The sequence below is a fragment of the Nanorana parkeri genome, unplaced genomic scaffold, assembly GCF_000935625.1.
Source record: "Nanorana parkeri isolate BGI_ZX_2015 unplaced genomic scaffold, ASM93562v1 scaffold38, whole genome shotgun sequence".
In the NCBI taxonomy this organism is placed as follows: domain Eukaryota; kingdom Metazoa; phylum Chordata; class Amphibia; order Anura; family Dicroglossidae; genus Nanorana; species Nanorana parkeri.
The window spans coordinates 606,708-631,698 of NW_017306306.1; the positions used below are offsets into that span (position 1 = coordinate 606,708).

At 37.7% G+C, this 24,991-nt stretch overlaps 1 protein-coding gene across 1 annotated transcript in view; it reads left to right on the forward strand.

Moving 5' to 3' along the window:
- Positions 1 to 24,638, forward strand: part of BICD1 (BICD cargo adaptor 1) — a 147,540-nt gene extending 122,902 nt beyond the window's left edge. The window contains exons 8-9 of the mRNA XM_018570381.1: positions 20,783 to 20,865; positions 24,082 to 24,638. Coding sequence (XP_018425883.1) covers positions 20,783 to 20,865; positions 24,082 to 24,172 — 174 coding nt within the window. The 3' untranslated portion in view covers positions 24,173 to 24,638. The remainder of the gene's footprint in view (positions 1 to 20,782; positions 20,866 to 24,081) is intronic.
- Positions 24,639 to 24,991: the final 353 nt, after the last annotated feature.

The window sequence follows — 24,991 nt, forward strand, 5'->3', positions numbered from 1 at the left end:
CCCCCCCCCCCTCCCCCCACTACAAGGGACATTTCGGTAAGTAATGCAACAAGGATAGTATTTATTGCCTTTAGAAAAGGGGACACCCAGATGCAGATGAGCTCCCCTGCCCGCTTCGGCAAACCATTCCTACCGCTCCGGCTGTGTGTTCTGCTCAGCTATGTACTTCGGTTGCTGTACGTGCTATTGAGACTAGCGCATAGAGCAGCCCTTCAGTTCACCTGAACCGAAGGGTTGCTGCAGTTGAAGAGAGCCGAAGGATTAACCGACGGTTCGGCTCTTTAGTGCATAAACCCCTATAGTTTTTACTTTTGGATAGAGTATGGGAAGGGCTAAAAATCCCTGTTAGTTTATTTCTTTCTATGTGAGTACAGTTGGGGCATTTTCATTTCGCTTCTTGTCCTGGATATGAGAGGAGATCTCTCAAATGTAAGGGGGATTCTCCTTTTTTACAGTTGTCACAGGAACATGTGTGCCCATTGAAATCTTTTGACGATAGCTGTAAATTCTTTAATTCCCCGCAATCTTCTTTTTACTTTACAAATGGTCAACAGGAAAAATAGGATAAATCTTCCTAGCATGAACAGCAGCAAAAAAAAAAAAATAGGAGTTTTAACGCTTTGTGATTTCATTAAAAAGTTTTTTGTTTTTTTTAGCTATACATACAGTTTATGGTCAGTAAAAAGCTGTTGAGTATTAGCCATAAGAGAGATGTTTTGCCATCAAAGATAAAAAGAACTTGGTTACTCTAATCAGTGACCACTAAAAGAGAATCAGAAAGTTATAGATGGGTAGAGTATGGATAGAAGCATTGATAAGTGAACTACACGCTGGATGTTTCTCCTTGAGATGGCAAATTTTGTCTAAAGGTCATGAATGCAAGTAGATTGAGTTATACTAGGCCAAAGTGAAGCTCATAGCTGATATCCTTTGTGAGCTTTTAACATCAGTTCTCTGGACTCTGCTACTGTGGCACTTTGGTTTAGTAATAGTATTTGAATAGGGTCTAATTTCCTGTACCATTCTTTCTGAAAATATGGTTACCAGCAAGCCAGCAGTGGAGTAAAGTAGGCAAGGTAAAGGCTTACAGTAAACATTAGAAAAAAGCTTTGACATTTATAAAAAATATTAACAGCAAAGCTAGCCACAGTCATTATTTGGTGGCTAGATAGACAGACATGACCTGACCTCCAAATGCTTTTTTGTTTGTTCCAAATAGTGCGTGATTTTATGTTGGCCATGAGCATATGTTAATGCACTGGGAAGGGAGGGTGCAGATATCCCTGGTGCCGCCCCTATCAAGGGGGAACAAATGGCGTGTTGAAAAACTGACCAACTGCTCCTTCCAAAAGTGACTGGCCAAAAAAATCTCTTAGAATCCATAAACACAACAATCATCCCCCTATCTGTCCTTAGTTGCCAATTGGCCAAAGAGGGTAACAGTTGTCTTCATTCATACCTTTAAAAGCCTGTTCAAACCAGTGCTTAGCAAGACACATGGGCAATAAAACATGCAGGTTATTGCTGCACCCAAAATTAATAGTTTTGTTGGGAGCATTGACCTGTGATTTACCATCTAAGTCAGGTAACTAAAATCCCTTAACCTGAAGTTCATCGGTGGATGGCAACATGCAGTGTAGCATCAACTCAAGCAAAATCAACTCTAGCACTTCTGGAAGAACAACACATTCAACACATTATCTCTTCTAAATCTGCATATGTTCATAAAACAAGTCGCATTGGGAAGAGCAAGGTCGACAAACAGCCAGTCAAAATGTCTTACCAGATAACCAATATCCATTTCCTATAATACCAGTGCAAGAGGACTGTGGTGTCCAAAGTACCACTATAAAAAATGGAAATCCAAATACCAAAGTGTTTTGTCCAATTGTCAACACCAAAAAATGAGGCATTATGCTTGGTACTGCAGTTATAAAATAACATATATTGAGGTTCTCCGCACAACAAAGCAGCTCAGAAGACTTGTGGCTTTAATAATGCATTCTACAAAACACAGTATCATTAAATCTGGGTCACGCCAACCAACGGAGCAGAAAATGTAAATTATAGACTACTTGACTTTATAATCTGAGGCATCCATAGTGGAGCTCTTCAGTGTCACCATCTTAAGTGAATGCACACAGGTGACAAGAATGCATATTTATGTTAGAAAAATGGAAGGGCCACCTGCTTTCAAGCCTCAGTGAATGTTACTTATTCAAGATAAACAAAGAGCAACAATGCCAAAAATAAATCGAGCAAGAAAAAGAGCAGCATTCCAATTTAGAATCTTCACTTTGTTTAAGTCATGATAAACAAAGATTATCTGAAGCTTACTTCAAGACGAAGGAACTGATTACTACTTGGAAGTATGTGCCAAAACATCATCCTCAGATTCTGCACATCCAATAAATAATTTAGGACTTGAACAGGAAGACTATGGTGCAGCCACTATATAGAAATGCTGCAGAATTTAAAATATATATTTTTTTTATTCATACCTCCAATCTAAATATTGCCTTTGAAAGAAAAATGAACAGTCATGTGATTTTAATATTTAATGCTGTGGTTTTATTAATATTGTTCTATTATTAATTCCTAAAAATAGGAATTTGTTTAGTTAATTTTCATGTAAATTCTTTTCAAAAATATTGTGTACTTTCTAGACATTCCATATAAAACTCAATGAAAACTGGAGTTCAGATCATGAAGTTTTGAGTTAAAAACAGGAGTCATGTTGATAATTGTAAGTTTTTATCATTATTTTCAACAGTATGAACTCAAATCCCAGTGTAAAATGTTGAAGGGATATCAATCTCCACTGATCTAAGAGGGTGTTCTAAACTTCTTAATGGTTTTGCACAGCCTGTTGTGGACCTTTTTCATAATGTAGTCTTAAACAGCAGGAACTAGTTGCTGAATTTCTACATGACCGGAAAAACATTTCAGTCAAAAGTCGAAGAATTATGAAGATAACGCCATGGGAAAATTTGATGAAGAAAACTATTTGTTGTGCTCGATTTGACACATATTGAAAACAAAGACCAATGATGAGGACAACTTGACCTTCAAAAGAAATCATGCAGTTGTTAGGAAGTTTTTTTTTTCTAAGACTAAAAAAATATTCGGGATTATTGGTTTTGTTCACAGTAGTCTTTTTCCTAGTAAAATGAATTCAACATTGAATTCAGAAACTTACATTAGAGATAAAATAATCATATTTTATGCATTTACAAAATATGGCACTGCATAGTTCTGAGGTACCTTTATGAAATTTGAAACTTCATACTTTTTTGATATGTATCCATGGCCAAATGTTTTTTTTGTAGTTTTCATTACTTATTTCATAGCTTTTCTAATCACATATTATATGTTGCAGTATAAAGAATCTTCACACTTGGGCACTTTGCTAGAAGTTTAATTTTTTTATCTGTAAAAATTGTCTGTCATTTAGACTTATAGTAAGCATTCAATTTGAGAGCTGAATCACTGCTAAGAAGACTGCAGCCCACAGGTTAGCTGCACCTATAACTGGGTGGGAATTGGTAACACATTTAAACTGAGAGATAGTGGGGTTGATTTACAAAAGGCAAATAGGCTATTCACTTTGCAAAGGAATTTTCATTTTGGAAGGGAATTTTCTTTTAGCTTAGTAAACAAGGTGAAAATTCACTTTGCAAAGAACACCCAATCATGTGCAAAGAGAATTTAAATAAAAAGTATTTTGTTTGCTCATGATTGAACGATAAAGCTTCCTTGCAAGGTGAACATTCATGTGCAAAGTAAACAGCTCATATGCCTTTTGTAAATCAACCCTCGGTATCTTTTTGATTTATGCTTCAGGGCCTGTTCACTACCATGCGGCCGCTGGGGTGCACTGTGAAAAAAGCGGTGCAATGCACTGATTACAGTGCAACCCAACTCATCTGGAACAGGCTGTGAACGTTGTAACTAAGTCTTAATTCTTGTACAAAAATGTATTATGTTTCAGCTTACCAGTCCTTACATGTGGTAGTTGCATTAGTTTTTTTCATGCTTTTTTTTATTTTCACATGGTGATCCTGCCAGTAAAACACTTTCTAGAGTGACAATGCTCACTCACCATACTATATCTTTGGAAAAGTAGTGTTGTCACCCTAGGACAGGAAATGTGTTAGAAGTGCACAACACTCCTTTCTCTCCTCTTGGAAGGTGGGAAGGTATTCTATAGTCCACACTGTAACTAAGAGTGCAGCAGAAGCAGAGAGCACAGGAGGGTCACTAGATATGTGGCAGGTTCAATAGTTTTTTTTGCACTTGTTGAACAGATATAACATAATGCTCTCAATTGAATATGAACCAGAGCAAAAAGAGAGCAAATAAGTGAAGTTAATGGTTAGGGTTAACGTAGACTTGCAATTGTGAAAAATGTGATCGTTGACTCAGCTCACAAAATTGCTGCCTTTACTGGATTTTGAGAGTTTAGATGACTCTTAGGTTTTGGACATATCCTTCTGGTTTAACTTTTTATTCATAGTTCAGATGTTATTTAGTTAAAATGTTTGGAAGCCCATTGCACAGAACATCTAATAGTCTGCCCATATTTCCAATTTGTTTGTTACACTAAGACATTTTTTTCCTTTCAATGTCATTTAGTATTTGCTTGCCTAAGCATGTGTAGTGTATAACTGGTAAAACTGATTTATTTTTTGCATAGCTCTTAGTATGACTATAACTATAGCATAACTATGTCATTCAAAGTGCACAGTTTACACCTCTGTGTCTGCCATTTTGTGGGTCTAAACAAATATTTATGAGAATGCAGTCATTGGAAGCCGCACAGCTGCTTCAACGAATTACTTGCATTTGCATGAATATTGATCCGGGGAACATTAAGCTATATATTAAACAGACTATACTTCAAGCAGAAGGTGTACAGTTAGTGAGTAATGTTTTAAATACAGTATAATTTGGCTTGCGATGACTATATTATTCAAACATATATCATTCAAACAAAAATATTCAAACAAATGTAAGCTAGAGATTAACATAATAATTAGTACCTAGTGTATATTGTTATGGTTGACGCTACTAACTCCATCAGCGATGTTCTATTGTAGCAATCAATGATCTAAAGTGGGAATAATAAATGAAAATAAAAATCATAGGTCATCTAGATAGAATATATAGCGGTCATGGGATTTTTCTGAAAAGCTATGAAAATCATTTTAAAAGGCCAATTCATGAAATACATCCTATAGATATGAATTGCTAAATACATTATAATAAATATATAGGTGAGTATCCATAGGTGATTACCTATTGGCAATGCCTTTTAATAGGGGAGCAAACCCCATCAAACCTTTTTTTTCCCCTTAAATATATTTTTGAATTCTTGAATCAACAATATATTTCATTAGAATATCTACTATCAGTTTCTACGAAGCAGACAGAAGGCATACTGTGAGCAAGTGTTCCTCTTGGGAACACATGTGCTAAATTGGTACCTCATTCTGTTTTTTTTACAAGATTTTGTCTTTAGTTTAAAAAAGTATTAGTCACAACAGTTTTCTTGACAGTGTTAACAGAGATCTACAATAATCACTTATAAGAGAGACAAAATATTTTCAGTATATTCCAAAGTATATTCCATAGGAGGTCAGTGGAAGGGTAGAATAAACATTTAGAAAACAATTACACAAAGCAGCCAAAAAGCATATCAGGGTCTCTAAAACAAAAATATTTAGAGTTCCCAAAAAATACCAAGTCCTCTGGGAAAAGATAGGGATCTATGACTATCTGGTATAGTCTGTGGGTTTTCCTATATTAAAGAAGCAGCTCACATCTACATTTAACATCTCAGGAGCTAAAGGATCAAGGGGCAAAGAAAAACACCAGTGGTTCCAAGCGTCAGGTAGCAGCAGCTAAGCTCTGAACACAACATCGTCCATCCACCAACCCCAGGTAACACGTTTGCTGTCTTTGCAGCAGTTCCCAGCTCCAGTTGCCAGGAACCCGCTTCACACGTATTGCAGCAGGCTTCCGTTCCAAGCATCACAAGACAGACCACCACTCAGGTTTCCAACAGCTTCATCATCAGCCAACTCCAGCCCAGAGAAGTACTCTACACTCCTCTTCCACCAGCTATCAGCCTCAAGGAGCACTGGACAGCTTAACACACAATGCTTCCCTTCATCTTCGAACCAAAGATTTAATTACAGTGAGGAATCTTCTATCTCCCGGCAACACAGGAACCTCTTTGGTTTTACATCTTCATCATCGACACCGTCATCGCCCAGAACCAGAGATGCTCACTCTCTTTCTGCCACCTCTCTCTGTACCAGGCAAAAAGGTAACAGCTCCCTTCTCGCTGCATCCTCTCCCAGATACATGCAGCATCTCCAGACTAACTATCCATTAATTGAATCAAGGCTTCAGGCAACCCGGGTATTCTCTCCAAGGCCTCTGTCTCACCATAGTTATACAGAACACATTGCCCACAGTGAGTCATTGTTTAGTCCAGAGTCAAACCAGTAAATTAAAACAAATTACTTTATTTGAAACTTACAGTAAGATGAGTCAACTGTAACAGCCAACCCTAAAATAGTGGGGCAGAAACATACTATCTAATGGTGGTGGATGTTCTGTGCAATTGACCTTCAAATTGTAAATCATATGCAGGAACCAGTTACAAATTGAAGAAGAGTAGTTAGAAAGTATAGAATGTAGCACAAATTTGAGGATCATATTCTGGAGGACAGCTCAGAGCATGGGGTATTAGGTGGTATTATAGACATGATGGCAAGTAAGTTGTTTTAAAATACAAGTATAAAGCACAGTTGGAATAGTCCTGTTTTTATTGTGTTGGTTTTCCAAAGTGGCCTTTTCTTACTAATCACTGTATAACAATGTATGGAGTAATAATGGGTGCTTTGGTTTTATAATGTTGTGACTAACAGTATGTTTTGCAAGGAGAAGTCATTGTTTTTGACATTATTTGAAGGTCATGATTTGTCTCATTTAAAGAGATTTAGCATAACGAACCACTGGGTCTTCTACAGCCAAGAACCTTTTTATGACAAAAGATAAGTATTATACTGTATTATTTTTCTTGACTAGGCAGAGTTGTATGCGAGCTCTGATAGAACTATGGCCAAACCATCATATGAGGCCTCATACTGACTATTAATAATTTTCCCTGTACGCTTAGCAACATGAGTTTATTTGCTCTATAATGTCTGGCCATCCTACCAGAATGTATCCCTCTTTGTAAGCCCATTGACATTCTGTTTTCCTTCTCAATGCACATTTGACAGCTGTGCCCATGTGAGATGTAAGCCATTTTAGCTAGGCTGCCTAGTAAGTTGTAAACCCAAGGCAACTACTCAGGCTGACTAGTAGATTCTATAGGCTTCTGCATGATTCCGTTCTCTATTCATAGATCTAAATTGCTTGTTTCCATCTCTGGGTGAGGAATGTTTATTAAAAGCAAGACCTGTACTGTTATTTTAGACTAACAATAATGCTAAAGAAAATAATGTAAAACTGTACATTTATAACATGTAAACTGTACATATATGAAGAAAATGTATTTTCAGGGTTTAACCTCAATGACGCTAAGACTGTTAGTAAATTATTTAGACTTTTCTTTTATGAGAAATTCTTTACAGTTGTTTATGTTTCATGTTATCACTTTAATTTATAAAAAAAAATAAAAAATAAAATACAAATACAACAACCTTTATGTACACATATAGTATTGATGGTTTCCTTTGACAATATTTTTGCTGGTATGGTATGATGGAAGTAATCTTAGGTCTCCAGGAGCAGGGGACAAGATTAACTTTTTGTACTTTGCCAGGATTGGTTTAAGTCCTTATTAAAGTTAGCATTCCACAAGATCAAGTTAACTATAGGAATGCTGGACACATGTGTCATAAAACAATGCTTATTGCCAAAGAAAACCCCAAATAGTTCAGAAACTATGTAAATGTTACAAAGTTTATTTTAAGAGTATATCCATTTATATTCCAGCAATAAACAACATCAAAGTGGTCCAATTTTTTTTCTATGGAAGTAATACATTTATCTGTATGTGCTGGAACTTGATACATTTCACTATTTATTACAATATTTACTGTGAAATTGTATCACTACATTAGTAAGCTTCTTTTTACTAATGAACTTGCAATTTATAAACGGCAATTAATTCAAATTACATATAGAAGTTTAGTGTAAACGTAAAGGACAAGTTTAGCACTTATCTAAATTCACCAGCCCGCCTACCCAGCCCCCTCAATACACTAAACCCAACCATTCACCCTTTAGGTGCTTACGTACTGCCTCCAACAACAGAGGACCTCCTGCCTTGTCTACATTCCGGATGGTAAAAATCTAGCGCTGAGTTAGACTTGAGTAGAATGTACCTATACTAAAGATGCAACTTACCATTCAAGTCTCTAGAACTTTAGTAAGCACCTGTTGGGGAGATGGATCAGTATTTAGAGGGCAAGGGAGGGGGCTGGGATTTTTTTTTTTTTTAAATACTGAACTTATTTTTTTTTTTAAAAGGTGTCACATGTATTAAGTGAATGAAACTAACAATAGGGATGTAGAGCCGTTACTTTCTCAATTCTCCAGATCTCAAAAGCTAAGCTACTACTGTGGTGCCAGGCACTGCCCCTGAAATCAACAATACAATGCTGGAGCCTTAGGAGCCAATAGAGGCTCTGGCATGGAACTGTTAAATGCTAGGGGAGAGGTGTGAATTGGCACAGGATCTGAGGAGAAGGTGTAGGTGGACACTGTACTCATAATCTGGGGGGTTCTCCACATGCACCAAAACTGATTTAGAGGATCTAAAAATTAATTGTGGCCCCAATAGGTATCTGTTTTAAAGTCAATTGTTAATTTTATACACTTAATGCATCTTGCATGTATGCTTAATACTTTGTGCACAGCTTTGTATTGTAACAACGTTAAAGAAGAGGTTTAGTATGAACAATCTGGGGTTAGATAATACACAATTTTTTTCATTGTTGTGTATAAGTATCTTATCTTATTTTTTTAATACTAAGCTATAAACTGTGTGTTCTGAAAAACAAAAAAAATAGCATTTCAGCTATAAAATTTGTCACAGTTCCAAGGGATACTTAAAAAAAAAAATTGAATTTTTTTTTTTTAAATTGAAAGATGTATGCTAGTTTTGTGAATCACCAAGGTGTTTTTTTTTCTTTTATATTTAGCCTTGCAACTGGCTGCTTGGGAAAATGGCAGGATTATATTTAACATATATCCCCTCACTAGTTACTAATAGTTTTTTAGGTTGTAACATAATTCCCTTTTAAAACAGCAGGACTTTGGTTGTATAATCTTAGTGGGGGTAATTTGTAGTATAATCAAATCATAACCAAGTGGAAAAAAAAAAAAGATTATACAAGTGGATAATGAATGAACATTATTCAACAATTTCTTTAAGGAATACAGGTAAAATGTTTCTGTTCTTTGAGGAGGTGAAGTTTAAGTACTACTAAAATTATCATATGAATTAATTTAAAAAATAATGTAAAAATGCTAAAATAAAGCTGGTGCAAAAATACCAAATAAGTGTAACATGTATTTTAGGGCTGCTAATTTCAGTGCTTTTAGTTTTAAATTTGCATGCAGAGACAAGTAAAAACGATATGTTTTGTCACTGCCTCCTGCTTCACTGTGTCAAACTGTTGTATTTTTTCTGTAAGAAAGTATGCTTAATAATTTTATCTTTGTGGCTAACTGCACATTAAGGGGCAGGCCTATCTATTTAATTAATAGGGCATTGTTTTATTTTCCGCTACCATTTTTGTTACCAAAATCATATATCTTTATATTTTATTAACTTATACCATCTTAAAAAAGTAAATTGCATGATCGTTCAAACAATAGCATTTAACTTTCTTACAATAAGTTGTAAAATTGCTAGACCATGTTTCCTTTTTTTATGTTAACTCTAAAAACAGAGTTGGCAATTTTCATTACCTTGAAATGTGCTCTAGGTCTTTTAGAGTTTAAATGGGACTGCCCCTAAATGTCATTTTTTGTTTCTGTCCTTATTTTAATTTGCAGCATTGAACGTGGAATTGCCCATTTTGAGCCATTCATAAATTATGATTGATTACCATTTTTTTCACTATTGGCTTACTGTTTGCCTTTAAAGCAAGAATTGGAATTTCACAAGAACTTTGAAGCAGCAGCTGTGATACAGGGCTCTTGTCAGTGATTAAAAAAAGAAATATAGCCCCCAAATACCTGGTAACTTACTGCAGGAATCTCATTTCAGCTGCCTGTCTCCTGGATCTGTTCTCCAGAACGTAAAAGAGGGCAGGAGGAACAGTGACCGTCATGAAGAGGTGTTGTAAAGACTGATGACTGAACTAGGTCATATTTTTAATAATTTTAAAGGCGCTCTCTATTGGTGACTTAAAAATAAAATTGGTGCAATGGGACACTTGAAAGTATTTCATCATCACTCCTCTATTTCTTCGATCAGATGGTGCCTGACAGAAGACCTATTTCAAAACTCCCTTTTTTCTCCTACAGTTGCAGCACTTCAAATAATTCATCCATACTTAAAAAATGCAGTCAGTGGAAGCAGACAGTATAGGAGAAAAGGCAGTAAAAATATATCAAGGGGTCTCTGTATCAAAGCAAATGTAATCATCCTGAAATAGTTATATCTATATGCATGAAAAAAACATAAAATGGTCCATCCTGACATATATGTATAGAGTGCTACTAAATAGAACACGCAGGTTCTATAAAATAATAATTATTCACTCCATGAAAAAATGTTACAGAAAAATTGTTTCAGCCAAATAATTTCTGAACTAAAATGAAAATATATAAAAAAACAACATTGATGTAAAATTAAGGCATTGCCAATATGGCTTCTGCTACGGCATATCCTATTAACTAACTTCAGGAAAATAAAAAATGAATGTACGAATGACATTTTCAGCAAAGCTCCGTAAATACGTAACACATTTGGTGGTAATTCATAAAATTCAAACTTGCACAGAAAAGTCTTTGAGGCAAAGATTTTAAATAGATGAGCACGTTTGGTTGTGCATTGATACATGGACCCATCAATATGTAGCACAAATTGTTATGCAGTTTAAAAAAAGTCTGATTTTTGTGTGGAATATAATTTCCTCTCTCTCTAGCACACATTCACAGACTAAAGTAGAGTCAACATTTTTCTTGGTTTTTATTTTTTTTGCAGACATTTGAAAAAAAAAACCTTTACATTTTATTTCAAATGAGGCATGTATGCACCTTTAATGTCATTAGCAATTTGCCAAGCTTGTTGCAAATATTTTATAATATTTATTTAGTTATTTATTTATGTCATTTATTATTTTTATTTAAATAGTCAGTGTATTTCCTTTTACGAATACGGAAACTGCTTTTTAAAGTTTTAAATATGTATTGCATCCTGTCGAAGACAAATGTAAACACCAAAATTGTCCATAAATGCTGATGTTTGCCAGATTAGTTATAAATAAATCAGAATTAGAGTTTCTTGGTGACTGTGATATACACCTAGACTATTTAACATGTATACTTTTAACACCCCATAGACTGTGAACCCATCACCAGGTATATCTATGCAATAGCATTCTCAATAAGAGTACAGAGGGGAACTGGCATAAAAAAAATCCAAACATCACAAAATCTACCTTTCTTATAATATGGACAGAAGAACATCTATACATTAGTATTCCTAATTGTTGTTCTCCAATGTGCAAATTAAAATATTTAATATATATGTAAAGGTAAAACTTTTATTTTATTTTGGATAGAGTGTGGAAGGGTTAAAACCTATGTCAGATCTTTATTGCTGGCTGCATCCCAGATAGGGAGATTCACCCGTTTTTGACCATTGCCACCAGTGTCTAAAGTGGGATATACACAGTTCTATTTTTTTTAAAAAAAGATCAGACCCCTCCATCCTGCTGTTTGCATTGTATTCTGAAGTACTCAAATGGAGCTAGCAGTCAGTCAAACTCCTGCTAGCTCTGTTCGGCCGAGAATTCCCCAAGTGGCTTCTTCGATCAGCTGACAGAAGGATGCCGTGCAGAAGTGTGCCAACAGCAGCACCCATGGTACGAAAATTGACTGGTTCATTAGGAACCAGACGAAATGTGAATTGTGTGTACCCTACTTAAGATGAGATTTACCACACTTTAAAGAGGTTTGCTCTCACTTACTATTGTGTCTACAGGACAGGAAGTGAAGGTAAATCTTTTAAACTGGACAGAGATGGCAAAAAAAACCCTGACAGGAATTTTAACCATTTACTACTTTATCCAAAATGGAAAAACAAATTGGCTTTAATTCCCAAAGTGACCCTGCAGTATTATTATTATTATACAGGATTTATATAGCGCCAACAGTTTGAGCAGCGCTTTACAATATAAGGAAGACATTACAATCACAATACAATTCAAGACAAGATGGTAAGGAGGGCCCTGACCCTGAGGGCTTACAATCTAAAAGGACCCTGGACTTAATTTTAAACTTATAAAAGTACATGCCCTGGCTATCAGCAGATTGCAGTTACCTTTATAAGCCAAATAAGCCTCTTCTGTGCCCCACACTAATTTGGTTTGATTTCCTGTGGCCAATCTCCACCAACTGCCATTCTCCTGACCAATAAGAGTGTTCTTATTAACCACTGAGGTAGTCTAGAAGGACAGTGAAGCCAGTTGGCAGGGCCTAGCCTTAAATCAGGGTAAGTCAGGTCTTTGGAAGGAACAAAGTGAAACTAAATTAGTGAAGGGCACAGAATAGGCTTTCCCAGCTAGTAAATGTATCATGGTAGGCATCTTATGATTTCTCAGGAGATGTTTTTCTTTATAGGTATAAACTTAACCTAAACCATGAAAATTGATATTTTGAAGTAAACACTGTCTAGGGTGAATTTAGTTTCTTTTGCAAATGAGTCCCATAAATGTTTTCACGTATACGTCTAACAACTATGCAGTAAATGTGACTATTTTTAATGAACCAAATTTGAAAATGATCAGGGTTATTGAATAAAGGGTGAAGAGTTTGGAGAAGGCAGGAGAAGGGAACAATCTAGGACAACATAGCTGAACTGGAAAGTGAGCTGAAATGGAGAATTGTTTCAAATCAGCGATGTTGTCCTAGATTGTTCACTTTCCTGCCTTCTCCAAACTCTTCACCGTTCTGTGAATAGCCCTGTGAGCGTTTTTTTTGTTTTGTTTTGTGTGTGTGTGTGACCTGACGCTAGTATTAGAAAGGTAGGACTCGAGCATTCATTATGCTGGGTGTTTTCTATTTTTAATATTGTTTCCCTACATTGAATCTGGCTGCAGGTCTTTCTTGTTTACTTAGTGGACTCCTGCCAAAGGTTCCAGATGATGGCTTCCGTTTTCATGGCACATTGGATGCAAATGCCTTTTGGGCTGTTCTGACAATTGCAGAATCCAATCACAAAGTAGTTAGGTAGAGTAGATGGGGTGTTTGCCATTTGCACCTTAAAAATGGATGCCAACTTAAGTTTGAATTATTAGACAATACAGATAGGTAGATAAACCCTTTAAGTGTTCCATCTCTTTCTCAGTTGCTATTATATTACAATGTAATAATACCTTGTGTCCTGATAGCAAGTGGTGTTTGGGCAAAATTGGGAAATCTGTATATATTTCACAAGCAAGTGAGAACAAATGCAAATGTGAATGCAACATACATCCAGTTTTGGAAAGTCCCAACCATCATTTTACTCTTCCTTATAGCATTATATTTACAATGAAAGTGTCCAACGAAACAAAAGATTCTCAGTTCTTGAGCAGCCTGTGTGTCCCTGCCCTAATTCCATTCTATTGCTGCAGCCTCCATCAGTCTCTTTGGCATTGAACACTTCTGGGAGAGTTGGATGCCTGTGTCCTTTGTACCATGGTTTCTTCCTCTGACATCACTGCTGAGTCCTCTAGTGATGTGGATGTGTTAGAGTGTTAGAGGATAGAACCATGGTGGAGAATAAGAGCTCTTTTTTTCGTATGTAGCTTCTGTAGGGTAGCTTTTAAAAAGATATCAGGCTGCTAGTGAGGTGCATGTGGGAGGGTCAGTTTACAGAAGATGAATAACAGAAATTTCACAAGCACTGAGTCCTGTTAGCTAAACAAGGGACCCATGCCAGTTTCTTGCAGTTTAATTAAAAGGGGTATCACTTGTATATATTTGCAAAGATATATATATATAGATATATATAGATATATATAGATATATCTATACATATATGTACACAAATCCAAAGAAGATAGAGAAGTAATCACAGGTTTTGCAGTGGAGATAAGTTAAAGCATTACCGTTTTATTGTCAACATTTAAATGGAACTCAATCCATCTTCATTAAAGCCCAACTCCAACCAAAAATGTTTGATAAAGCAGGGATAGGTTGAAACCTGTGTTATATTTGTGTGGCTGTCCAGACAGGAAGAGATGGGAAATATCTAGAACAGGGACACAAACATTTTTAGTACAGTGAGGAAGTAATGTTTTTTATTACTGTCCATGCCTTTCTGACCAGGAGACAACCGCACACCCCGTTTCTTCTGTGGGTGTCAGAGGGACAGAAGATGAGTGATAATTTCTCCAATGGAGTTACAGACATACTCTGACCAAAATCTTTACTCTTCCCCACTTTATCAAATCTAAAATAATGTTATAATTTTATTTTGGCTAGTGTCAGGCTTTAAGAGCAAGTGTAGCTGGTGGTTAACCCAGGGGTAAATCAATATATAAGAGATAGGTGGCAATATACCTGATAGGAGAAACAACCTTCCAGTGCAAGAAAAAAATGTCTGTGTATTTCTTTTGTCTGTATTTATGTGGAATGGTCTCAGATTTATTGTTCGTTACTTTTACTTGCTTTTTTCCAAAGGGACATACAGCCCATGCAATATATTACATTAATAAATAAAAAGGTGCATTTTTTTTTACACATTTTCGTTCCAATCTTTTTATACTTTTTAATGTGTTAAAATATTGATGTTTCTATATTTTAGGCTGTTTTTTAAATCTTTTAAGTGTTTTGGTTACTAGAATGTTGTTTTTGGTTTCTGGTTTAAAACTTCTTTGGCATGCCACAAGACATTAACCATATCATGTCCATGTCATGGCTAAAGCCGCAGAGAGTCTGTTTAAATGGGCCTGCTGCCACTGATGTAATCCTTACGTCGGTGGTAGCGAAAGGGTTAAAGGAGAACTATGGGGTTAGGGCTTTTGCCCATAGTTCTCCTTAGGGTAACGGGAGGACACAAACTAGCGTACCCACCCCCTCCCCCGTCCGTTCCGCCAGTCAGCGCTGGAGGATCGTAGAGGGGAGGGGGGAATCCAGCCCCTCCCCTGTCACATCAGAGAGCCGTGACAGGATCGAGAAGTGAGCGAACGCCGGTATGTGTTCCCTCACTTCCCGATCTACTGAGCCGACCTGCGACAGTCTCATTGTCACAGGTCGGCTAGAACTATAATTAATAAGTATAACTAAAGCCAATTTATTTTTATTTTTTTAATTCTGAACAAAACACATATTATGACATAAAGTGAGAGGAAATCTCTCCAAAATAATGCACTTAGGGAGTAGGATACAGTGTTGGCCAGAATTACAGAGGAAAAGGATTTATGGGTGCTTATTTCAGAAGATAGCAAAATGAACAAACAGTGTGGTCTGGCAGTTGGGAAAGCCAAAATAATTCTGGGGTACATCACAAGAGGGATCACCAGCAGGTGGAAGGAGGTCCTGATTCCACTATTTAGATCTTTAGTTATCAGTAGGTGGATCACCGGTAGTTGGAAAAGGTTCTGATAGCTCTATATAGATCTTTAGTTATAACTAGGTGGATAACCAGCAGGTGGAAAGTGGTCCTGATTCCACTATTTAGATCTTTAGTTATCAGTAGGTGGATCACCAGTAGTTCGAAGAGGTCCTCATAGTAGACATGTGCGATTCGTTTCGGACGGATTTTCGGAAATTCGGAGATTCGGATGCATCCGAATTACAGCTAAGACGAATGCAAACGAATCCGATTTCCCGAAATTCGTTAGCAGTAGTCCGGCCAAAATTCTTTTATGGACGAATTTCGTTATTGGATGAATTTCGTTGCAACAAAATGACAGGAAAAAAAAATGACGGAATGACATTTTCTTTTTTTCCTAATGTCATTTTGCTGCAACGAAATTCGTTAGCGGTAGTCTGGCCGAAAATTAGTTTATGGACGAAATTCGTTGCAGCAAAATGACATTAGGAAACAAGAAAAAAAAGGAATTTTTTTTTTACAGTCTGCAGAAGATGAAAAAAAAAAAAGCATGAGGTTCCCCCCCAATTCATACCAGACCCTTTAGGTCTGGTGGGAATGTTAGGAGGGACCCCCCCAGTTATAACACAAAAAAAGTGCGTGGAGTTCCCCCCAAAACCCATACCAAACCCTTAAGGTCTGATAGGAATTTATAAATAAGAGGGCACCCAGATGCCGCCCCCCCCCATGTGAATAAGTAAGGGATACTTGTACCCCGACCCATTCACTAAAGGGTTAAATCAAATAGTTAGTAAAAAGTCAAGACTTTTGACAAAATCCTTTAATTGAAAAAAAAATAAATATAAAATAATTTTTTTTTTTTTTAATGGCTCCATCGATGTAATCCAGCGTCAATCAGGATGTAGGACCCCCGCCAAAATAAAAAAGGTCCCGCCGCAGGACCCCCGTCCGATCCCGATGAAAACTAGCCGCAAAATGACATTCAGCCTGAAAATAAACAGATGGGCGGAGCGAGTCGTGACGTCACAGCTCGCTCTGCCCATTTGACATTCTCAGTTGTTAAATGCTACATAGCATTCGGGAACTCCCGAGTGCTATTCGTGAGTTTCCGAATGCTATTCGGGTCTGTGAGCCGAGGTGTCATCTAAAAAGAATTATGACACCTCGGCTCACAGATCCGAATAGCATTCGGAAGCTCATGAATAGTATTCGGGAGTTCCCGAATGCTATGTAACATTTGACAGCTGAGAATGTCAAATTCACAAGGGGGGGCGGCATCTGGGTGCCGCCTTATTTAAAGGGGTACCCCGATGCAAATAAGCCCCCTTGCACGCAGACCCCCACAACCACCGGGTCAGGGTTGTGGGGAAGAGGCCCTTGTCCCCATTGGCATGGGGACACCCTCCCAATGCCGAGGGCACGTGGCCTGGTAAGGCGCAGGGAGGGGGGGCGCTCGATCGCCCCCCCCCCTTTCCTGTCCTGCCGGGCCAGTGCTCGGATCAAGGGTCTGGTAGGACTGTTAGGGGGGACCCCCCATTTTTGGGGGCTGGGGTTCCCCTTTAAAATTCCTACCAGACCTTAGGGTTTGGTATGGATTTTGGGGGGAACCCCACGCACTTTTTTGTGTGTTATAACTGGGGGGGTCCCTCCTAACATTCCTACTAGACCTAAAGGGTCTGGAAATGAATTGGGGGGGGGAACCTCACGTTTTTGTTTTTTTCATCTTCAGCAGACTGTAAAAAAAAAAAAAAAGTAATTTTTTTCCCCTAATGTCATATTGCTGCAACGAAATTCGTCCATAAACGAATTTCAGCCGGACTACTGCTAATGAATTTTGTCCGAAACAAATTTAATTTCGGAACCGAAAAATGAAATAATGCAAAGTCTGAATCAAAACTAAACTAAACTAAACACATTTTTTTTTTTTTCCAAAACGAAAGTAAACTAAACAAATTTTTTGCTGGTGCACATGTCTATCTCATAGCTTTATATAGATCTTTAGTTATTACTAGTGGATCACCAGCCGGTAGAAGGTGGTCCTGATCCACTATTTAGCTCTTTAGTTATCACTAGGTAGATCACCAGCAGGTGGAAGAGGTCCTGATAGCTCTGTATTGATCTTTAGTTAGATCTTATTTAGAATGCTGTGTCCATTTTTGGAGACCTCACTTACAAAAATACATTCATATGATAGAATGAGTCCAGAGATGGGCTTCAAAAATGGTGCAAGGTCTGAGGGATCAAATATATCAGGAGAGACTGCATGAACTTAATATGTCTTCAGGAAAGAAGGGAAATGGGGCACATGACTGAAACCAGCATCAAACATCAAACCATCAAAAACAAATAATTTGTAGTGACAACTGTAAAATGTTGGATTTCCCATTACTTTCTGCCCCAATGGCAAGGGTCATCAGGACATAGAGTGGTTGAATCCCCCCAGTGGAAACACAGACAGCAATAAAAACCGGATAGAGCTTTTAGGACTTTGTTACTCTATCCAGAGTTTTGGCTTAATATATACTTTCAAACAAAACCAGTAATTATCTTTACACATAATAAAACTTTTGTAAGCCTATTATTATTTTTTAGTAAATCAACTTCAGTGAGATGTGAAGTTGGCAGATTAGCCTGACACTCTATTGTCTAGTATTTTATTAAAGAGGTTAGTTAGTGCTCCCAAGATTTTCTTCTCATATGTTAGTTTAACTTTGAACATCATGTATTTCCATGTTATTGTGTACCTATCAGCAGTTGCCACTTGCTCATTCTAACCTCCCCAGTGCCATCTGCTGCTTATCTTTAGATACTGCGATTCATGAAAAGTACACTCGGGAAAAATAAGTACCGGTAACTCAAAAGAAAAAATAACCCTGTTCAGAAACCGGCCACGTCATCCTTCTGGAAAGAGGATATACAATTATAAAAGTGATGATTATTGTGCCCCAGTAGCTTTACATTAAGTATGCAAGTATTTTGTATATTTTAAAGATATTTTGAAGAAGATTTTATTTATATATATATATATATAGGTTCACTGTAAATGTGAATTATGTTTATGTACTTTTTCTGTGATCTTTTCAATTTCCCATCATTGCCAATCATCCCTGCCTTTCAGATGTTAAAGATTAATTCCTGGAATTTCTTTTTCCTTTATGTTACATCAACTTCCTCATTTGTTAAAAAACATTCTGGGAAGTTTTAACTAATACTATATTTGAGCAGCATCTGAAATGTATAGTGCAAGTTAGCATCATTTCAAATATTTAAAAAAATGTATGGTTTAGATTTCAATTTAGTTAACATTTTATCATTGGAACTTATGTCCTGTGGCTGTTGGGGGCAAGTTGGTCAGTAGAAGGCTTATTTTCATTGGATCAGCTGAAAAGTCTTCTCATTGGAGGGAATTTTGTGAAAGTAACCAGTGTTTTAGAGGTTCACTCCAAACAGCTGCCTTCTTTAATATAAGATGAACTTTAAAGCTCGGCAGAATGTTAAAGTGACACTACACTTAAGAGTTAAATATTAAAAAAGCATTCAAGTAGCTTAACTGTTAACAAAAATGGATCTTATTTGTGTATCACTCGGCTGTGGTTCCTCAAATCATCTCTGAATTGGTGGTGACACTGTCCTTCCTTCTGGAGGGTGTCTATTTTTGTTCCCCATGGTCCATGTGTGTGTTGTAAAGTAGTCACCACTCCAAGCTCTCTCCTGTGATGGACTACAATCTCAATACAAATGACTGAACTAAATGTGAGATTGTAGTCCATCACGGGAGTGAGCTTGGAGCGGTGACTACTTTACAAGACACACAGGGACCATGCGGAACAAAAGTAGCCACCCTCCAGAAGGAAGGACAGTGTCGGCACCAATTCAGAGATGATTTGACATTCTACAGCCGAGTGATGCACAAATAAGATAAATTTTTGTTGACAGTTAAGGTACTTGAATGCATTTTTAAGATTTAACTCCTGAGTTTAGTGTCACTTTATGATTAAATCAGCTGAATACATTCCAGGTGCATCAAAACAAAAGGTGTTTAAAATATTACATTTCATTTTTTGTACAAAGTAGCCACAGCCTAAGTAGAAAAGCCTGTTCACTGCCAGCATGCTGTACAGAAAGACCTGCTCTCTGCACGGAAGCAGTGGTCTGTCTGAAGAGGCTTGACAGAGGCCTGCTGAAACAGACATATAGCAGAGAGAGAGAGAGAGAGAGAGAAAGAACCGATCTCTGCAGCATTCTGGCAGGGGACAGGCTTTTCTACTCAAGCTGTGGCTGAGTAAAACCAACGGTAAGACATTGCACACCTTTTGTTTTGATGTACCAGAAATGTGTTCAGCTGATTTAAACCGGAAGCTTCAGTAAACATTAAAATGCTGAAAGTAGTTTCTCTCCTTGGTCAAGTGAAAAGTATGTACACCCCATGGAAATTGTTGTCTTTTGCCAACATATTTGAACAGTTAAATATTAATCAAATAGTGCCTACAGATAAAAGTGATACACTTGAACAAATGGCGTGTAAAACTGATATGGTGTATTCATTTTTATGATCTACATTAACAAAATGTAGATATGGAAAAAGTAAGTAAACCCCGACAATGCCTTTAAGAAGTCTTTTTTGCTATATGGGTAAATACCAGCTTTTGATGCCATGGGTGTACTTACTTTTCGGCACAGTACACCATTACATCTATTAATTGTTGTTTTTTTTTTAAATAAATGATTGAAAAGGCAAATTTTTCTTGTGTATGTCACATTTATCTGTTGACACTGGTGGAATAAAGATCTAATGTTTGAGTGTTCAAATATGCTGAAAAAGTCCATAACTTCCTCGGGGTGTACTTACTTTTTCACATGTCTGTATATTTTCCTTTATGCTGCTTAATCATGTCTTAAAACACTTGTGTGCTGCAGTATCCTCCTCTTTTCCATATAACCATGGATTGTGTGATCGCTTTGTACATATGTCTAATTTATCAGTTTCTTGTAGATTGTCAGCAGCCTGCTGCCTCACCGTCGCAATGTTCACAACTAACCCAGCGGCTAGACTGTCCGACCGCCAGGTAACGTGCAACTAACCTTTACCGCTGTGCCTCTGTTTAAACTTGCTTGCTGCATGATGAGTCTATCTGTCACTAGGCTAACCTCTCTACTGCAGTATACAGACTACTAATGAGTTATTTTTTTTAACACCTGTAAAAAAAATGAATTTGCCTTTAAATCCGATCCCAAGTTAAAAAAAATACTACCCTTGCAATGGGGCTACACCTGAACTGCAAGGGTTAACTGATTGTTTTTGTCTAGGGAGAGTCTGTAAACCAGTCCTACTTACCTGATCCCCACTCACCCGACAGTCGACACTTACCCTTCTCTCCAACTTGTGGACTGTCCCTCGGCATCCTCATGTACAATCAGGCCATGCATTCTGCATTAGACGTGATGACGTCAGTGGGCCACTAGAGCGAAGCGGAATAGGCTTACCGACGTTAGTCTTGGAGCCAGCGGGTGCGGGGATCAGGTAAGTAAATGAGTTAACCATTTAATTTAAACTAGTCAACATGGATTAGATGAATCCAACCAAACTTGAAAAGGTGTAATGATCTTCATAAGAACTTGAACAATTTCATAAAACATATATAATGTTGACTTCATTACAGTTAAAGGGACTCAGTCATCTGAAATGATTGTTCTAAAAATAGCCGACTGCAAAAGAAAACTATTAATACGTAGCTCGCCAATGGGCGGTGAGTCTGCTCTTCACGCACTTAAGAAAAATCTTCCTAATACTAAATGCTTCCAGGTGTGTTGTGTTCCTGTTACCCCCTGTACACTGTGGTTCATCCTGCCTACTAACTACTATGTCCTATGGTGACATGGCACCTGGCAGATGGGTGCATAGCATTTTCTGATGACAGGTTGGTTTGCAGGACAGAGGTTTGGTGGTAGATGGAAGTTACTCTTTTGGATGTTGGTTAGTAACATAATTTCAATTTTTGGAAGATCAGTTTTTGCAAACTAACAACAGCATCCAGCTATTATTTCCAATATCTGTGGTTAACATGGGCTGATTTGTATTTTTAACTAAATGGCGCCCTCTAGTGGAAAATGCAGAAGCAGCAACAAGAAAGATTTTTCAAGCAGTTGTATGAATGCTCTGATGAATGCTAAATCCAACAGGGTTATTCACAAAAGGGTGAAGAGTTTGGAGAAGGCAGGGGAAGGGAACAATCTAGGACAAAATAGCTGAACTGGAAAGTGAGCGGAATTGGAGAATTTTTCCAAATCAACTATTTTGGCCTAGATTGTTCACTTCTCCTGTCTTTTCCAAACCCTTAACCCTTTTGTGAATAACCCTGCAAGTGTTTTATTCCATAAACACATCAACGTGACGCAATCATAACATGTAGTCAGTCGGGTCTGATTCATAGATTTGCATTGACAGTGGAGTGGCACCCAATAAATTTGTAGCACCGTTAAGCAAGAAGTAAAACCTGCCAATGTGATGAGAAACTGTAACTTCACGTTACCCGAGCACTTAGTAATGCCCTAAAAATAGCCCCAAACACTTCAACCCCCTTTCTTCCCAAATTTAACCTCAACAGTGAAACCTTACCACTCATCCCCCCTATCATAAAGCTTAACCTAACCTCTAAAGTGAGAATAACCCCTAAATTTAAACCTAACACTAATCTCTGTTCTATGGGGTGCTTTCACGTCAAAAACATGCAGCACTTTTTTTAATGAAAAGATATGAATGATTATTTAGTTAACCCTGAGGTTCAGACAGTTAGGAAGGTAGTTCTTGTTACCAATTAATACATTATGAATACATGTATCTTAAACACAGCTAGTATATGTACAGGAACATGTCTTTATATTAGCCTCCTCTAATCTCCTGCACAGTGATCTGAAACAAGCATGGTTCTGTCAGTGCTGTTATTCAAACTCTCTGAACATTGTGGGATATAGCACGTATAAAGTCGTTTGTTTGCAAATCAAATACTTAGAGGTAAATTTGTTAATCAGTCATATTCAATAAATGTTATGGTGGCCAGCTTTAAAGAGGTATTCAGTCTAATGGCAGTTAGTTATTTGCTATTATAAAACGGAAAATATAATTTAATAAAGGTTTGTATATGAGATTTACTAAACTCCAGGCAGATACAATAGGCAATGGCAATAGGCAATTTAATAAAATACTCATGAATGTTTTGTATTTAGTTAAAAATAATTAAATGCACTTTAAAAGCACTATATGAATACCTGATTCAGGCTTCATTGAGCCCCCTAGTACGAGAGGAGGCCAATAAGTTCTTACCCTCACCAAGATCCAGATGTGCTGGGGATCTGAAATCCACTGACTCTTCCTTTCTCTACATATCCACCTCCTATGGTTACACACTTTTCACATCTGTGGAACAGACCTTTAATACCATCTGCGTAGAAGTATGCAGATTTGGAGGAAAACCAGCTATCAACTTCAGTAATTACTGCCTCATCATTGTGGAAACGTCTTCCCCGTAAATGTTTATTCAGATTTGGAAACAGGAAGAAGTCCGAAGGTGCCAGGTCAGGTGAATAAGGTGGATGGGGCAGAGATTCATAGCCACAATCGCTGACATCTCTTCATGGATTATTTGGGCAGATTTCCCTTGAAGATGGAGGAACCTAATCACGGCTCGGTATTCAACTTTGTCCGGCATGACACCTACTCCATTTCTCTTGGCTCTAACTATAATTCACCACAACCTACAAAAAAATGGCATGCATATTACTAAGATATCCACCTATAAACCTGCAAAATTTCAGATCCCTAGCACATCTAGATCATGGTGAGGGTAAGAACTTATTGGCCTCCCCTCGTACACAAGTCCCTGTACAGTAGCACACAGATTGGAAGAGGAAGGGTCAGTACTTGGGCCTGATCAAGTATCCTCCATTCACTTGTGCTAACAAAGAAACCTCATCAGTCTATAGGTTCTTCTTCACTGGCCAGCTACTGGCTGGGGGCGGGGGGCTGACCTAGCTGTCTTGATTAACTGCAGTAAAGAAAAGACAGGTCACCAGCCCAGCTGTCCAGTCTAGTAAAGATGTGTACATCTTTGGAGTTGGATGGAGAGAAATATATACCTTAGCAGATATGACAGCTCCATTATATGTATTTCAAGTATGTATTTAGCAGTTTGCCTTAAGTTAATCCATAAAAGTTGTAACTTGCCTTATGTGTTTTTTTTTGTTTTGTTTATTAAACATTAATATTGCTTTTTTTTATGTTCCAGTCCTAACCTAGCACTCCGACAAGGGGAAGAACATTCCAGATCACAGTGTACCCCCCTCAATTGTCTCTCCAAAATTCCCCCGAATCCATAGACCTCAGCAGAGATGCTGTAATGGGACTTTACTTAGAAGACATCGCTGGACAGGCGGTCAGTTCAGGAGGTGTCTGTGCCGCTGAAAATGTGGACACTTATCTTCTCATTATGCAGAGACCTGGTTTATACCGAGAAAAGAGAAGCACAGAAAACTGGGAATCTGAAAATCGGGTTACGACAGGACAATACTATGGCATCCTCATGTGAATGCTGGCCACATAGGAAAAATCCAAGATGGCACCCTCTGTGTTAACAGTGTTATAGGATGCTGAACGCCAATATATAGAGCTGCATTAGTACTTACCTAACTTATCTTAGGCCATTCATAAGATTATATTGTGTTTTTATTGTCATTGAGAGCATGCTATTTATTTTTTTATATATAATTTTGCACCTTTTTGCTGTGTCCTGAATACTTAATGAAAGACCTGTTCATTGGGTGTCTCTGTAAGGCCAGGGTATAGGCAAGGCACTTTTCTTTGGCTAATCCTTCGGCCCCAGGACCCCTTCGGTTCATTAGAACCGTAGGGCTGCTGTACGGGCTATTCACTATAGCCTGTACAGCTCCCGAAGTCAGCCGAGCGGCTCAGTCGAGCCGAAGGCATATGCTTCAGGTCGACTGAGCCGAGGTGAAAGCCGAAGCTGGCTGAACAGTCTGCAGCCTGCTACTGACTGCTGGGGAGAGCCAGCCGTCATCTGTTTGGCTCACTTCACTTCGGGACGTTTATTCACTCGGCTGCCTATGGCAGCTTAGTGATTACACCCCTAAGTAAAAGATCCAAAATGTATCACTACATCAGAGAAAGGTGGGAAGTCT